Genomic DNA, 18,779 nt, shown 5'->3' with positions numbered 1-18,779 from the left:
TCTAACCAAGGGAACGTGCCGATTTCCTGATCAATATAAATCTTTGTATTAACGGCCACCTCAAGACAACCACTCTTCTCAATATGGATTCTTACCTTCAACATAATACTCTTGATTCAGTTGGACCCCACAGTAATTTGGAATTGTTCTCATGGTCACGTAGACATGTTGCCCAGCACTGACTTCAAAGCAATTAAACTGCAATTTCACCTGTTTGAAGTACATATGCAAAAATTAGGTGAATTCCAGACCACGCCGGAAGATTACAAAAAGAGAACAAGAGTAGACAATGATTCCCATGAGTTATCACTGACTTCTTTGTTCGAACTTGCAAAAAGCTATCTGCTTCATTGCATGTCATAATTTTGAATTATTAAAGATATACAAAAATAAGAGTGTCCTGACCAATTTTTCCATGTTGAGGTTCCTAAGAGCATATTATGTATTTCTTTATTCGAAATACTGGTTCCCCGCTCTGTCTTTAAGAATGCTGAATGGTTCCCAAGTGCTCCCTATTTCAAGAAAAGCAAAAGTAAAACACTAAGAGGGAAAATGCTGGAGAACATCTTTCCAGATGTACATCTCAGCTGTGTTTCTGTCTCCTTCCTGTCTACAGATCTAAAGCTTGAGTGGCCAGAGCTCTTTCTTTAGCCTTGACTCCTACCCTATTGCTCTCAGTTCATTGTTATTGAATGAGCAGGCTACTGGATTCAAGATATGATTTTATGTTTGTTTCTTTTCTTTGATTATCAATTGGCTTGTGATTGTTCAAATTGTTGTTTATTAGTACTTTTGTTTATTAGTACAATGTTGTTTGTTAGTACTGTGAGGTAATTTTGAGTAATTTGGCGTAGAGTGGTAAGCTCCAGTACTGCAGTCGAAACTCTGCTCATGACTTGAGTTCGATCCAGACAGAAGCTGGTTTCTGATAGCCAGTTCAAGGTTGACTTGTGTCAGCAAAATGAGTACCCAGTTTGCTGTGGATGAAGTGTAAATGACTGGAGAAGGCAGTGACAATACCCTCTGTTGTCTGGGAGCCAGGCCTTCAGAAGGATAGCCAAGACATAAATATACAATGCAATCCAAAACTATTAAACTATTCTAAGTCCACAAAGGTCAGTTGCTTAGTAGGGGGGTAGTCTGCATAGGATTGCACTGATAGTCAAAACTAGAATAAATATCAATTAATTGTCTGACCAGATCAAACAACTGTGAGACATTTTGGCTGGAGGAGATATAACTGCTTTCTCACCGATTATCATCTTTTAAAGTGTTTTTTTTAGTGAACACACAAAACAGCTTTAGCCCCACACACAGTCCTGTTGGTGCTTTCATGATATTGATGCAGCTATAAGCCACATCATTTTTCAACAGACAGACAGAAAGATTAAAACAAAATGCCTTCCCCTCTTTTATCAGCACGGAGGATCATACTTAAATAGTTTCAGTCTCACTTTTTGTGTGCAGTCAGATACACTTTCAGGGACTAACACTCAGTGCTCTAGGGCAAACAATTCAAGATGCAAGAGCTGCCTGTAGCCAAATAAGAGGTTGTTTCAGGAAAGGATTGGAAAGTAAATTGAAACAGCTCAGGAACAAGCTAAGCTGAGCAGCGCCCAAGGCACAACAAGACAATGGTGCAGGAGTCTCTTAGCTCAAAGTCACCAACAACATGCTTTGCCTCACCCTGGCTTTCTTGAAAGCTGGCATCAGTTATGGTTACCAATATGGGCTGAGAAGCAAGTGTCTTCTCAAGATCTTCCAGATCTGCTTTTAGCCTCTAGTAGCCTTCTGAGGCAGGGGTTCACTGGGAAATTTCTAAGGCAGGGGTTCACTGGGAAATTTCCTGATAAGTCCATCCCTAAGTTGCTTCCAAGCAAACCTTCACTCAGCATGTTCGCCCTTGCCTTATGATGACATAGGTTTGCAAACAGGTTAATATTAATAGCAGTGGGGGCCAACTGGGGCCAGCTCTGGGGAGGCCGTAGGAAAACCAGCTTGGGGCAGGGGGAGGTGTGTGAGAAAGAATATGTGAATGAAAAGAGTTAAGCATCTCCTCTCTCTAATTCTGCCCTCCCTGTATCCATGGCTTACAATCACCTTTCCCCCACCCCCTACAACAGACAGGTAGGTGTGGTTAGAGAGTTCAAAGAGAACTATGACTAGCCCAAGATCACCCACCAGGCTTCATATGTAGGAGTGGGAAACAAACCTGATTCACCAGATTAGAGTCAACAGCTCATGTGGAAGAGTGGGGAATCAAACCCAGTTCTCCAGATGAGAGCCAACCCCTCTGAATTGCTACACCCCACCAACAGACAATGGTAAAGGACCTCTGAATATCTATTTCCTTGAAAACCCTAAGGTCATCATAAGTTGGCTGCATTCTTTCTCCCATAGCTTCCTCCCTGTGACCTTTAGTGAGGAGGCCCAGTGGTCCCCCTTACACAGTACAACTAAAAGACAAGAGCTAAAGGGATTTTGGCTGTAAGCCCATAGCTGTCTCCCTGTGACCTTTAGTGATGAGGCCCAGTGGATCCAGCTTACACAGTACATAAACTTAATCTTAGCTTTTCCCTAAAATCTCAAAAGTATAATATTTTACAAAGCCAGAATCAAGCTTTTACCTTCTTTCCCTTAAGTTTTACATGGGTCTTTCTAGAAATGATGATGTTTACACACTGGGACTGCTGAGTGTTCATTGAGAGAGAGCAAATTTCCATTCCATGCACATTTTCTGAAAGTAATTAAGAAAAATAAGTCCTGTGTCATGTTGTTTTCAAATTAAAAATCCTAATTACACATGGAAAAATACATTAGCCTTGTCTGACAGCATGTGGTCTTTCTAGTAGGAAATCAGGAGCATTCTGAATGAACTAGGGAGATAAAAGGCACACACACCAGGAAACCTTTCTGTGCCAACTTTCTTAGAAAACTACTCAATGTATTACAAGTACCATTAATAATCCCTTCTGTGTTGTGATACCCTAAATCAGAAGACAAGTAAAGTTTAATTGAAAAGTTATCAAAGGATGCATCATGTGCTATTTCACAATATGCTTGGCAGATGATTTAATGATTACTGACTCAACTGTTTGCTATTCAGTAGCTGAATCCACATTTTCATTTTTGCAGAGGGGATTTCCCATCTCTGTCCCAATAAGCAAAAATTCATTGGGAGATGGTTTCTCACCCCTATATTAGGAAAAACTGCATTTTCCTTTTCATGCAGGTAATGGAGCCCAAGCCTGTACCCCAAAAGAATGGCAATAGTGGCCTCAGCCAAGATCCAGAATAAAAGTCATGAAGCTGCTTTTTACTGAGTCAGACCATTAGGACACAAGAACATAAAAAGAACTGTGCTGGATCAGACCTGTAGTTCATCTAATCTGGCATCCTATCTTACACAGTGGATAACCAGTGGCCAACCTTTGGTCTATCAAGGTGAGTGTTCTCTATCAAACTGGCAGTGGCTCGCCAAGATCTCAGGTGAAAGACCATTTCCTGATTCTTTGAATAGGAACTGAACCCGGGGGGTCTGCAAAGCAGATCTTCTACCATTAAGCCATATCCCCTTCTCATCCCAGCCAATTTTCTGACTAACCATTAAGATGCAGTGTCCCCTTAATGCTTAAGTGAAGAGAGCACTGATGTCCTTCTGTGCATTTCATTGCAGTCAAGAGCTTCATGCTTCTCAGTGTGACATGAGAAAGAGAGGCGGGAGCTGGATGGCAGAAACTGTTTAAAAGACCACCTGTAATATTTTTTAAAAGTATATATACATAAATGAAAAAATGTAGTGCTCAATAGAAACACAGTATTTTGAAGAAGAAACAACCTAAAAGCTTGATTTCACATAAACACAGAACAGTGCACATGTGTGATTTTGACCCTCAGCTGGAAGTAGCTTTGTGACTTAAGTTTGCTGTTTGTATTAGCTTTAAAAGAGACTTACTTTAAATTTGACTCTAGTGAGGAAAATCTCTCACTGTGAGATTTTGCATTTGCACATTTAAATTGGTGGCCCCTGCAAAGAACCTGATATAAATTCACATATTATGAATTACACAGGTTGGGTCTAACGTAATTCTAAGGACATGCACCTGTAGTGCAGATCTCTTCTATAGTTCTTATATGTGAAAAGTGCCCAATCTAGACTGGGACTGTAGGCGTGGAGAAGGGTCTTCAGCCTTTACTCATGCCATTTCCTGACCTGAAATGCTATGGCAGTGTTATTTGCTCTGTTAAACCAAATATCTCCCCTTGAACTGATGCATGTTGGGACAATAGTATGGCAGCAGGGGAGGGTAAAATACCCCACCAGAAGCGTATCAAAGGGAAATGGCTCCTGGAGGCAACACCTCCTCTGGGTACCCCCCGCCCCCATGCCCTCCATGCTTGGGGGGAGGGCTCAGGTGTGGGAATGGGGGTGGCGTTTGGACTGAGCCCTGCCCCCTGTCGCTCTGCAGGCCGGCTCCTGCCGTCCCCAGGCCCTGGGAAGCCGGCCTGCACAGAGGCCGGGGGTGGGGCTCAGCAGTGGCAGTTGGCCCAGGCAGGCACCACAGCTACCAGCCGCTGAGCTCAACCCCCTCCCTCCCTGCAGGTGGGCAGGGCTTGGTGGCATGCAGCTGGGACACACAGTGTTTTGTCATGTTTTGTCACTACCCATCTGAATTAGGCACCACATGCATGGTCATTGAGGAGAATCCACAATTCACACCTGACAGTTACACATTCCTCATATGAACACTAAAGATACATAGCCTTGCAGATATTGCCATGACATGTTACCTAAAGCTGCTTCGTGTGGATGGCAGTTTAAATGAGATTCTCTGCATGTGGATACTCTTTCCTACAGGAAAGTGTTTTTCTCATCCAGTATCTCATTTAAATTAGGTCTGACTTTCAGAGAAGGGATGACCAACTTCTGTATTCATACTGAACTCGGTTTTTCAGACAGAGAGCTGGGTAGGTATTTGGTCTCACAACCTAATTTTTTCACAGGTATTCAGGTTCTCCAATAAAGTCAGGGCTCAGAAAAACTGAATCATCATGGAGAATGTGTGACCCAGCACCATGAAGTCATTTCAAGAAAAGTGAAGAAATCAAGACGTTCTTATTTAACACTTTATCCATCTTTTCCAGCTTCTGAAAACAACAGAACTATTTAACATTATGAGTGAAGGGGAAGATTTTTACTACAGATTAATTAACATTGAATGTCCTGGGGAGGGAGCATCGACATGCTTTCTAGGCTGTGTTCAGTCAGGTAACAGTAGTTGGCCATTCCTGACTTACAGAAATCAAGACTAGACCTGTAATTGGGGTCTGCTGGTAGACATAATACATCCAACACATGCTGTTTTATGGATGCACAACCAGACTCATAATCAGAGATGTGTGTTAGTGGGACTCATCTTAAAAAGTACTAGTTCATTCAGCACTGTGAAGGGGGAGAAGGAGCTTCCAGTTTTCCTCTTTCCCTGCTTTTGCCATTGGAAAGGGGTGTAGGTTAGAGCTTTTTGTCTCTATTCTCTGGCTCCACTTGATCTAGCAACTTTGGTCTTAAGTCATCAGCTCCAGCTAAATAACAACCAAATAGATCTGGTTCTTTCAAGCAGAATGGATTAGCCTCTTAGAGCAGAGAGACATAGGGATCTTAAGAGAAATCACTCCTGAAAAATAAAGAGGTCCTATCTGCGGCCAACCAACACACAAGTGCAGTTTGGTTTGGACCTACAAAAAGTCTGATCCCAGGATGTCTGAAGGACTTTTCCTGCTGCCCATAATTTCAGGTCTTCCTCTTAGGTTCTGTTTCAGGAGTCCCTGTCTGAAGGGACTGGGTGGTAAGGAATTTTCTGTGATAGTACCCTTAGTCAGAGCCTTCCCTGACACCAGCTTGAAGCCATGACGCCTATCCTTTATGGGACATATTAAAACTATTTTTTTCTTGAGTTTTTAGCAGCTAATTATATGGTACCGGTATGTTTCTCTGTTGCTGCCCATCCAATTTTTTTTCTCCACTCTTCCTAATAAGAGCTCTGAATGCTATACATGATTCTTCCTTCCTAATCCTCATAATAGCCAGTGAGGTAGTTGAGGCTAAGATAGAATCCAAGGTCATTCAGGCAGACTGTGGATTTGAACCCTGGTCTCTCAGATCCCATTCCCATACTACAGCATGCTGGCTTTCACTGGCTTTTTAAAAAGATACCTTAATGCACGTGAATTTTGTCTGATATTGTTTTATTTTGGATTCTAAGCAGTCTGGAAGGCAGGAAATAACTATTTTATGAAAGTTTGAATAGTTTTAGGGGTTCATTATGTGAATGATAAACTCACATAATTCAATATTCTAATTTGGGTGCTGTGTGGTTTCCGGGCTGTATGGCCGTGTTCTAGCAGCATTCTCTCCTGACGTTTCGCCTGCATCTGTGGCTGGCATCTTCAGAGGATCCTCTGAAGATGCCAGCCACAGATGCAGGCAAAACGTCAGGAGAGAATGCTGCTAGAACATGGCCATACAGCCCAGAAACCACACAGCACCCAAGTGATTCCGGCCGTGAAAGCCTTCGACAATATTCTAATTCCCAAGGAATTGAAAAACTATGATAAAATGAAGGCTTTTATACAAGACGGCACCATAGTCCTGCAAAGCATTTGGGCTCAATGCATAGCTGTTTTTATGTGCATAATATTTGTATAATATTTCTCTTCTAGAAGTTTTACCATAGACTGTAGATAGAGCTTCACATACACTACTGAAACTGAAATGTTTGCATTTCTCTGAAAATGTGAATCTCTGAAAATGTAAAGGTTCTGTCTGAACAACTATAGTATCTTATTCCCTTAAAAAAATCTTACTTAGGGTAAGACAATTGGGTGTACAACCAGACATATCCTTTAGCAGATCTGAACATCAATACATCAACCACTCCTAAGTCATTTCCCAGTGCATTGTGGAAGTTCCAGTGGTTTTCAAAACTGGAAATCATGGTATTACATAGAAACCTATCTGATATTCCCCAATGCAAAGATCAAGGACATCTTTCATTGAAAGAAAACTCACCTGAATCATTTATATGAATCATTTCTAGTTGTCTCTTACAATGTGTGGAGGGAGGTTGTGGGGAAATGGTGGAGGCCATTCAGTTCATTCATGACCTGAATATGTGTACCAGAATGTTCCCCCACATTCCATGATAGATGTGCATAGGTACCTATGCTTTAAAACTGTGGAAAGGAACTGGGAAGGTTAACACATTTGAAAATTACTACTGTAAGATACTGGGAAATTAGAATTGTGCATGTTGTACACTATGATTGACTGATACTTTTCATCAAGAATTTACTCAGAGGAGAAGCAACTGTCAAAGGCCCTATATCAATGCTTTCCTGGCTCTGTTTTCATATCAGAAAGGTCATTGGCCATGTTAATATCTCTAGGTGAATAACAAGATATGCCTTTTTAAAGGTTTATGTCAAACAGAAGTCTGTTTTTCATATATTTTACACTGGGCCTTTGCTATCAGAGAAATGCCTCCAATCATAAAGGGAATTTCTGGGGAAGTTGTTTTGAAGTTTGGTTAGTTTTGCAGATGTTTCATTCACTAGAAATTAAGAACAATGGAAAAGTTATACTCACTGGAAGTTTGTATTTTGCAATGAAATCCCTGGAAAAAATTAAGAGGCCTATTAATAAAATATTTGTTATTTAGGAACAAAATAGAATCTAAAACTTCATTATGCGCTGAAAAATTAACCATAGCAGCTCCGTCAAGTGAAAAGGAGTAGCATAAAATCAAAGCCCGTAGCCACAACCCAACAAACAGCAAGATATACTTTAACCCATTGATTTCAGATGTCCTAGCCACATCTCATTCAGTTTGTATAAGCCAAAGACAAATGTTAACTTGAAAATGGTTGCATATGTTAATTTGAAAATATTCATTTTTATAATATAAATAATTAATATGGATTGGATGCTGTAAGGAAATGTAATTGTTTGGTTCCATATGTATTATTTTTTAACTGTTTTCTGATGAAATGGAATAAAGTTTTTTTGGGGGGGAAAGTAAATGCTGACAGATCAACTCCTATTCATTAACGCTGTGTATTATGTTCAAATCATGGTAAATTGCAATCTAAATATAAGCCAAAACAGTCCAATGGCTTTCGAGCATGCTTGTTCATTATTTCAAGACAGGAAGAGACTATTTGCATGTGTTGCTGATCAAAAACAGAGGTAATGGGGCTTTTAGGCAGTTTAGAAGCTGAGGTAAACAGACCAGGCAAGCTCTCTGTGTGACCTAAGAATACAGAACCACTCCCCTATCTGCAGGATCTTCTGCTACTTGCAAGTTCCAAGTCATATGTACCTGGGGTTCTGTGCATAAAAGTGAATGTGGAAAGTATCTGGGAAGGGTAAAGCATTTGAGAATTTCTAAGGTAATATATTTTTTTAAAACTGGAGGTGTGCATGTATAGCCTGATAACTTCCATGAAGCATTCACTATAGAGATGATAAAATCAGAGGGATCCCAGGTGGTATCATATACATCAAATGCAAAGCACAAACTGAAATTGAGCAAGCTTCTCACATCCCATCTTATCATCTCCACAGACCAATGCACCTAATATAATCTATGTCTCTACATATTTACTCAAATGTGAATCCCACAGACTTTCTAGATATGGTCTCCTTTCAGGACCTCCTTGGGTTGGTGGTGATCTTGAGCTTCCATTCTAGCACAGGACAGAGAGTTGGATCCAGAAGATCCATTTTGCTAGTGGACTGTTGTCATCCAGTGAAAACAGTATTTCCATCAAGAGTTAGTTTTTTACATCACGGAAAACAGATCCACTAGTAGAACAGATCTGTGGGATCCAATCCACAAATTTCATATCATTTTGCCTCACTTCTAACACAATACTTTCCAACAGGCAGTTCACACATTCAGCTAAGATTAATTCAGGGATACATCATGAGTTGATCTGATACTGAATAGCATGAAAATTACATTACAAGCGGGGGGAGGGCATGGTTCAGTAGAGGATCCTAGTTCATTTCCTCCAGGAAGGATGTAACAGTAGTTCCATTGAGCCTCTAGACAGACAGTGCCAGTCAAACAAGACAATACTGGCCTTGATAGACTGATCATCTGACATAGTACCAGGCAACTTCAAGTGTTCAGCCCAGTAAATCCAGTTCCTCTCTGGCCTTTGCTTGTCTGCACTAGCCGTAGCCTATGCCGCATTTTCAGCTCTATACTCATGTATCATGAGATGGCCACTACTCCAACTGCACTCCTCAGGCTGCGTATTGGTGGTTCCCCGTTTAAGGTAGTCTACCTTGCCTCAAGCAGAGCCCATCTTTTTCCATGGTAGCTCCCACTCTGTGGAAAGGACTCCATAAAGATGTGAAGGGGGCATTGTCTCCATAGTGCTGAAAGGCTTTTTAATTTACTGGGGCTTTTAATGGAGAGTAACCTGCATGGATCTTTTGTGAGCACTATTCTTGGAGTTCTTGGAGCAGTATTTTAGATTTAAATTTGTAAGCCATCTTGGGCCATGAGGAAAAGAAGTATATAAATATTTTAAATTAAAAATACACAAATAAAATAGGCCTTATTGATTGTTAATTAAAACATTAATCCTTTCCACCTTGACTCAAGACAGCTTACAATATATAACCAAAATATGAAACAGTAAAAACATAAATTCTACCCAACATAATAAATCCTAATAAGCATTTAAAAAAAACAATAAAATGCCTACCAGCTCTGGTGAATAAAATAGCCCTATACCACCTTTTGGACGTTTCCAAGGATGACACCCCCTCTTCTCCTTGGGAATACCCTTCAACAAAGTGGGAGTAACCCCTGAAAAACCACAGGCTACCACCTGGAATGGAGCATGGTGCTGTGTTTCCATACAGTGACTGTTTTAAGTAGATTGTTTACACATGGGAATCAGGAGGAAAAACAGGATGTTCTGGGGCAAATGGCAAGGTTAGGGCTTTCTTGAAGAAAATTCAGTTTTCCAATACAGTTTGGTAAGTAAATTTCAGTATTGATACAAAACTCAAACAAAGCTTATTTAGTTGGTACCAAACCAGTAGAATCCTGAATACATTTCAAAATTATGAAGCTGATATATTCTCCTGTCCCTCAGGCAACATTTGTTCTTTTCTCCTTCCAAATACTTCCTTTGATCAGACTAGAGGATTCATTTATCAGACTATACTGACTCTTGGTTTTGCTCAGCAAAAGTGAACGCACTTGGACACAACCCTGTGCAGGCTACTTAACAGTGTGATCCTATGCAGTGTTTTCTGGTCAAAGCCTTTAATTTAATTTAATTTAATTTAATTTAATTTAATTTAATTTAATTGGAACTTTAGACTGGAGTTACTCTGCATAGGATTTCCCTGAAAATCTTTTGATGTGCAGGATTTTGATGTGCAGGATTAGAGACTTTGACTTGAATGGGTGGGCTAAGAAAAGTCAGCAATTTCTCTAGCTACAGTGCAGGGAAAGAGCACTGTTCTTCCATCAAGAATTTTGATTTATACAACCAGAGTCCTTTTTATTGTAAATTCTTTTTTGGTAGAGCAGTTTTGTTTTTTAAAGGTTGCTATGCAAAAAGAAAATAATGGCTCGGGAACATTGCATCTGGGAAATCATTGCTGCGAACTACTGTCCTGCATTCAAAAGGAGCCCTTGCCTAAACATGAATCACAAAAAGTATTTTTCCTCATCATTTGTACTAAAACACAAATATACCTAGTAATAATGACTGATACATTAATAAAGCCTGTAGAACAGAGGTTCCTAGCTTGGCACTCATATAGCCTGCCATCACTTGTCCTTGCACCCAAAAAGTTTTTTTTAGAAAGTGAGAGGGACCAGGTGGGGCTTTTGTCCAGTAGGGCATCATATTGGTAACTGGAGATCTGATCAGCTATACAGATTTTTTTTAAAAAAAATGTTTCAGTGGTAACTGTCACCACAGTATTGGTTTTATTCTCTCACTCCTCTAAGTGGGGTTTTTTTTTCAGATACTCTCTTCTCTCCTGTGCTTCTGTGATTGGCTCTATCTCCTGGGGCAGCCATTTTATCATTGGGCCAACCACCCCCCAGTGTCAGTAGGAATCCTGCACGGTGTCCATACAAGCGAAAAAAGGTTGGGAGCTGCTCACCTTAGAATTACCATTACTGGGATGTAGGATATGGGGGAAATAGAGACCCTGACACATATTTTTTTACGATGCCCCACTCACAAAGAAATGAGGGCAAAACTGTCGAAGGCTTTCACGGCCATCATCTTTTGGGTGTTGTGGAGCTTCCGGGCTGTAAGGGGATGTTTTTCAGGCAGCATTCTCTCCTGGACGCTACTTTTAATTCTGTGGCTGGCATCTTCAGACAATCCTCTGATGTGCCACAGATGCTGTTTCACAGATGCAGGCAAAAAAAAACGTCAGGAGAGAATGTTGTTAGAACATGGCTATACAGTCTGAAAAACTACTACAGCACCCGAGGGCAAAACTGTTTTGACTCTCTCTTCCAACATCAATTTTTCTTGGCCCTGAGGATTGTGCTATTAGCACTATTGTAGGTGATGCCAATCCGAAGAGCAACCAGAGAGGTGGGTAAAACGCAGTGCTTGGTGTGGGAAGTGGGAAAGCGTGGACAAGTAGGGGCAATAAAAATAGGGAACTTTGGATCAATAGATTTTATCTTTTATTCAAACATTCCAGTTTCTAACTTGAACTTATATTATGGTTTGGACAAACAGTCTTTGGAAACTGGTTACCTCAATTTTATTTTGTATCTGGTCTGGAAATGTACTATCTGGATTTTATATTTTATATCTGATATTTTCTGGTCTTTGACCGAAATAAAATATTAATTGATTGACTGTCGGGATGTGGCATGGTGTGTCTCATATTTTCATCTCAAGGAGTTCAAAAGTTCAGGAAAGCACTCTCATTTGACCTTCACAACAACATAAGTTTAGCTATGAATGACTAGCTCGGGGTATTCTGTAAGCTTTATGGCAAGTAGGAATTGCCATCTTGGTCTCCCTAACCCAACCTCTAATCATTACTCCAGAAAGGCTCACTAAAAAGAAAGCTGTACTGTCAAATAGTGACTGCATACATACAAAAATAAGTTTATTCTTCAGTCCTCCCAGTAATAAATGTAAATATTTAGGGCCAACCCTCCAAAGCTGCAATTTCCTCCAGGGGAACCTACCTCTGCAGTGTAGAGATTTGTTGTTATTCCAAGAGAACTCCAGGTCAGGTTGCTAGCTAGGCACATTTTGGGCAATGTTGCCAATCCTCAAGTGGGGGGTGGAGAGCTCCTGGAATTATAATGGCTCTCCAGATGACAGAGATTAGTTCCCCTGGAGAAACTGGCACACCTACGTTTTGCAGCAAAAGAAAACAAAATGCAAAAGGAACATGTACATATCCCTTTGAAAGTACCTTGCTTTCAGCCATGATAAGTCAGGTGCAACTTAATGGCACATAATCTAAATATATAAAAAGCTAACAGTGACTTTGTTAGTCACTCCCTAACGCCAAAACGGCTGGACGGATCGCCCCCAAATTTTCACATGATGTTCCTCCCTGTTGCGGGCAGGTAATCAGACCTTCAAATCGCCGAAAGTCCATACCTGAGCTAGGTAAAATGTCTTTTTCCTGGCGCACCAGGCCATGAAGCTGCCTCTGTTTATCTGTCACCCTTAGAGTGTTCGTGCAGCATGTCTGTGGCCTGAGTGGGTTTCAGGAATGTTCTCGCAGATCAAGGTGTAGATGAGCAGTGAAAACAGTAAATAGGTAATAATTGTTAGGTAATACGTACTGGAAGTGAAACACATACACTTCTATTACAGGTGAGACACCAGGTGGGGTCCCCCTCCCCTCACACGCAGGTAAAATTCACTCACTCAGCCCTACCCACTGCCACCACATAACACACATATCTTCACCCACATCCAGCTGATCCCTCAAGCACACCCTACCTTGCCCTCCCCTACATCCAACCACCACTTCACCCACTTCCTCACCCATATTCACCTACAGCTCTCTTTTACCAAAAAAGCAAGCTGGAGTCGGCCTTTTTCTTCTAAGAAAATCTGTAAGGTGGGGGCGAACCAAATACTACTGGCTCAGCTTCCTTTGGCACATGGCCCTTGCAACCCAGAGAGCTGGTCTCTAATCTGAGCGCATCACTTGCCTCTAAGTTGCCTGGACTGGGATAGCCTTCTTGCCCTAGCGTTCTGCCTTACCCAAGTTTGTGACCAGCACAATCCAGCCCTATGGGCATGATCTCGCGACTCTGGACAGTTCTGTCGTGGAATGGAAAGGGTTGGCATTTATAATTTAAAAAACAAAGATAATTCACCATATAACAATGTGAATGGAACGAAGGTGGGAAAATTTACATGAGGTCAAAATTCCATTTGACTAATTCCTGCATTATGCTGCAGGACAATCTGGACCTGTATGGACATTCGTGTGGCATGCGGATCAGTGATGAGAATGGAATAATCATACGCAGCAATGTCAGGCCTCCTGCTAGTATATATATATATATATATCCTGCTGATGCAGGCTTTCCTTTATGCATCTTCTTTCATTTTGTCCAGGCCTTTTGACCCCATTATTTATTTATTTATTTATTTATTTTCAGATTTCTAGACCGCCCCATCCCCTAGGGGCTCTGGGCGGTGCACAACATAATGACCATCATGTACAGTTAAAAACAACTAAAACTTTTAAAAGCAGCGGTAAAATAGAAACTGACTATAATAGATAAATTAATTTATAAGATGGCATCCGCAGTCCCAATTTCAAACCCTCTTACCGGGAGGGGAAGTGCAGCAGTAAATCCTGGAAGATGATAGGCGAAGATGTAACGCTGCTGGGAGGGGCACCACAACGCTGGTACCTCCAAAGGCCTGCGCAGAACAGCCCACCTTTACAGGCCCTGGCGGAATTTCTGTCAGGTCCCGCGAGGTCTGACAGCTGGTGGTAGAGCTGCTCATTGTGCCAGCCAGGGCCAAAGGCCCTGGCCCGCGTGGAGGCTGTGCCAGATTACCGAGGGGCCAGGGACTGAAGTGTTTGGCCTCTGCTGAACTAAGAGTCGGTCAGACATGTGGGGTGATAGCAACCCCAAGATACCGGTCCCAGGCCGCTGTATAGCCTTTTAGCGCGGTCAACACCAACACCTTGGAAAATGATTCGAACTCTACTGGCTGCGTTTGGCGAGTACAGGCTGGATATGATCCCAGATGGCATTACCTGTAAGCAGACTCAAAGAGCTGCATTTTGACCAGTTTTAACTTCCTAATCAGACTATACACCCGTAGAGCGAAGCAATTATAGTTATATTATTATAATACCGTGTCACCTGTATACATATTGACCTCAGGTGATAGAGGATTCTTTTTCTATATTTCTCCTAAGACAGACTGACGAAGGCCCTCTGAATCTGATCTCCATTTTGGTTTACTTTAGCTCTAAGGCCGACCGCAAGATGATGGTTTCGCACGTCACTTATTACGTCATTTACAATGGGATTTTTCTGTAACGCTAGAGACAACGGTGGAGAATGGGTTGTCGTAATGCTATGATAGTAAGTCATACCCAGTAAGGTGTAGATGTAGCCTAAGATAAAGGAAGAACAAGCAAAATGAAGAACTAAATATATACAGTACAAAAATATCATGTGTTTTAAACTATGAAATATAATAGAAACTGTCTATCAAAATAGATAAACTTGCTGCCTGCAGGTGGCTGGTTCTTTTCTAGCAGCAAACTGATTATGCCGCGAAGGAAATAAGGAATTTTAAACCAGCAGTAAATGCACTCGCATTGAGAGAAAGAAAACGAAAGCCATCTGTCAGCAAAGGATTACATCAATGGAGATCTTTCATAAACGTAAGCTGTGACTGAACTTCAGTTGATTTGACTTGTGTTAACCTGGTTCTGAAAGTTAGCATCACCTCTGGTATACAGTCATCCACTAGAGGCCATGAAGGATACTCTGGCCTGTGGTAAGGACTACGTGGCAAGATTTCAGGCCCTAGGACTGACAGTGAAGGGACATAAATTTGAGAGATCCCTCATCTACAAAACTTTAGTAGATAGATTCTTCAACATGTGATTAATTGAGGGAAGGCAGCCACAGATGCTGGTAAGCACCCAAGGAAATCCTATGAACATGCAGGTCGGGAGTAGAATGGCATGTAAGAAGTATTTCTAAGAGAACCATAAGTATAGAAAACTGGGCAGGATCTTTACAATCACATGTGCCATGTTCTTTCTTTGAGTGGAAAGTGATGTCCACTGAGTGGGTAGTTCAGGCTGTGCACAAATCCAAGGACCTTTTCTTCTCTTCCCATTTTTTTTTTTTCATCAAATGTCTATATATCCCATAGATCTGACAAACAAGGATCTTTTCTAGTCTAGTTTTGTTTATTCTGATATTCTCCATGTCTGCAGAGGGACTTTCCCCAGCCCCAGTTCACAAAGATATCAAGTAGGAACCAAAGGACCTTCTAGCCCAAAGGTGATCTTCTGTTGAACTAAGTTACCTCCCACATCTATGGAAATACAGCTTCAGTAGAAATCATTAATTGTTTTGTAAGGTCTACATTTGATATATCTATATCATGTGGATATGAGTAGAATTATATAAGTAAGCATGGCATTATTTCTATATTATGTGCAAATTATAAACTATGGTTTTCCTAGTATTAGTAGTAGCTAGTTATGGTATACACATTGTTAAACTGGAAAACAGCTTCCAATATTAATAGACTAATTGGATTAACAATTAATTGGATCATCTAGCATTAATTAAAAAGGTATCAGATCTCAACTACACAACGGTTCATCGTGTTGTCCTGCGCACTGGCTATCAATTGGACCATCTGCCAACCCCCTCCCCTCCCAGGGTTTGTTGATCTACTGTATTAAAAGGACGTCTTCTACTACTATTAATTATTTATTTATTGAAGGCTACTGCTGCTGCTATAGTTTTATAGTTTTAAGGTTTTGTATATTTTAATTGGGGCTATTCGATTTGTTTTATTGTATTCCTATTTGTTGTACACCGCCCTGAGCCCTCTGGGGGTAGGGTGGTTTATCAAATCGAATAAATAAATAAATAAACAAACAAACAAACAAACAAACAAATAAATAAATAAATAAATAAATAAATAAATAAATAAATAAATAAATAAATAAATAAATAAAATGAGAATCCTATGCCATGGTTAGTCCTCAAGGCAAATGGTCCCTCAGTGTGTGAATATAGAACCCCAGACTATGTGGTCTACTCATGTTATCTCGTCCCATCTTCTTATATGAAGACTTTTGACAAAAGGCAGGCTCATATTCTGCTTTCAGTCAGAGTGCCCGTTATGTCCTGTCAGAGGCTGAACATTCCTTTGGCTGAAATGTGGGAGATCTGGAGATCTTGGCTGTGTTATTGTATTACTCATGTGTATTACTTACGTGTATTGTATTACTCACATTATTGTATTACTTACAGTTTAGGGCCCCAGGTTCTGTGAGAAAGCACATTTCAGGTTAGCTGTATGGATTCCCTAGCTTAGAAGGGAATCCTTGAACAGGGTCTGTGAAATATCTTGACCTTGGAGGTCTGTTGTCTGTCACAGATGGACCAATGAGTTGACTTAAAGTGTCATCCTATAGTTTACCTTAAACATCACACTAATATTCAAGAAAAACAAGTTCATGATGTGATATCTTTTGCTCTCAGAAAGCTTCTGCTAGCCCACTAGTTGGGAAATGCTGTGTCATGTGTTTATTTTAACCACACGTTGCCAGGAAAGTTTAAGGTAATGTGTAATTTGATTCTTTCCATGATGTAGCAGTATCATTGTAGTGATTATTGTTGAGAAAATCTACTTTGGATCAAGCCTTCACATGCATTTGGGGGAAGCAGGTTCATATGCGGGCTGTTAGAGAAAGAGGAATGGCCTTGGATACTTAATCATCTCAGAGTTAAGCCAAAGCTCTTTCATTCTCACTGTGCAGTTACTCATGTGCACATGAAACTGCTCTATGTTTAATCAGGCTATTGATCCATCAAGGTAAATATTATCTATTCTGACTTGCCATGGCTTTCCAGAATTTCAGACAAAGGTCTTTGACATCACCTACTTCCTCACCCTTTTAACTGGAGATGTCAGTGATTGAACCTGGGACCGTCCATATGTTGAGCCATGGCCCCTGCTGCCGATCTGGTCTCCCATTGATAAGCTGTTTGATCACCTGCAGCTCTGCAGATTCATAAGGAAGGCAGAGCATGATGATATAGAAAGTTGGTTTGCTGGTGTATAAGGAGCAGTGTCACATGCTATGGCACCCTAAGTATGGGAAAGAAGCAGAGAACATGGGTGCATTTTTTTTACAGCTGGGAAGGACAATTTGTGTTTTGGGGGAGGCATCCTAATGCTGGAGGGAAGCGGAATATCCTGATGCAGGATTGACCTTGCCCTGAGGACTTGAAAGGGTGACTTGCATTGGTGATTTATAGCAACTTCTTGGATCTATGCTAGGAGTTTCTCTGAAAGATCTATAATCCAATGAATAACTAAGGGGAAAAAACAGAATACTTCATGATCTTACACTACAATAAAGATAAATATGAGGATCTGGTAGACATTCAAACCATCATAAATTTGAACCACTTGTCTGAAAACCCCTATGGTGACTTAGAAGCCATTTTTCCAAGAGTGGTTGTGAGAATAGATTTGTAAATTTGCAAAAGTGGTTTTAGATGCAATTCTGGCATAGGACTTGACACCTATTTCAGTTTCTCTCTCAGCCTGCCCTGTAACACAGGATTAAAAAGAAGAAAGGGAGGAGGATTTTGTAAGCTGCTTTGGGTCTCCCATTAGGGAGAAAACCAGGGTATAAATATTGGAATAAATAAATACACCAAAGAGCTCATCTACTTCCAAACGTGGATATGGAAAGCTTATTACAAACAGTTTATCTTCCTGTGTCTTAACTGCATTTTTTCCTAAAAGGAGAGATTATGAACCAAACATCTGGACTAAAGCAACAATCCAAAGATTAAACATGAGTGTGTGTGTGAAATTGTTTTTAAAAAGAGTTTGCTCACTTTGTCTGTTCTCCATTTGCTGGGTGTTATTGTGTTTTCGGTTCCTAAAGATACAAGCCAGTTTTTTCAATTGAATACTGCCATGTCTGTTTAACAGTAGAGATATCTCCACATATCAAAAAAAATCAACATGTTCCTTGTAGGAGCTGCCTTTTTTCCTTGTCAGGCCCTGATTTATTAATGTAGGAAATCTTAAAAATAGACCCAGACTGACGGGAACCTGTGTTCGTCACCCTTTTCACAATGATAAATAAATCTGATCTAATGCCAGGGGCTTGAACTTGTGATTCCACTCATGTGTCGTTTTTCCTCTATTTTTTGAGAGGGATGTCTGTGTAGCTATGATGATACAGATATGTGCATATTGCAGCTTCTCTAATTGCATCGCCATAGCTTCACAGACATCCCCCTCAAAACAAAAAAGAGGAAAAATAACACATGTGCAGGATCACTAGCAGGGACGTATGTATAGATTTTTAGGGGGGGTTCGTGGGGTTGGGACATGTCCCCACCCGCCCCTGGGGGTGTGACCACACCTACCCAAGCCCTGCCCCTGACCCCAGTGCTTATAAAAGCAGCTCTCCGAGGCCAGGGATGGCAGACTCCTCT

General features: G+C 40.9%; 1 protein-coding gene across 1 annotated transcript in view; it reads right to left on the bottom strand.

The window, feature by feature from the left end:
- Positions 1 to 18,779, bottom strand: part of IL17REL (interleukin 17 receptor E like) — a 39,477-nt gene that overhangs the window by 12,836 nt on the left and 7,862 nt on the right. Inside the window, exons 2-5 of the mRNA XM_048501588.1 lie at positions 7,646 to 7,673; positions 3,605 to 3,754; positions 2,628 to 2,737; positions 96 to 210 (exon numbers count right to left, since the gene is read on the bottom strand). Coding sequence (XP_048357545.1) covers positions 96 to 210; positions 2,628 to 2,737; positions 3,605 to 3,754; positions 7,646 to 7,673 — 403 coding nt within the window. The remainder of the gene's footprint in view (positions 1 to 95; positions 211 to 2,627; positions 2,738 to 3,604; positions 3,755 to 7,645; positions 7,674 to 18,779) is intronic.

The sequence above is a fragment of the Sphaerodactylus townsendi genome, linkage group LG06 (genome assembly GCF_021028975.2).
Source record: "Sphaerodactylus townsendi isolate TG3544 linkage group LG06, MPM_Stown_v2.3, whole genome shotgun sequence".
Classification (NCBI taxonomy): Eukaryota; Metazoa; Chordata; class Lepidosauria; order Squamata; family Sphaerodactylidae; genus Sphaerodactylus; species Sphaerodactylus townsendi.
Note: the sequence above shows the minus strand (reverse complement) of the source record. Positions and strands in the feature narration are given on the sequence as shown.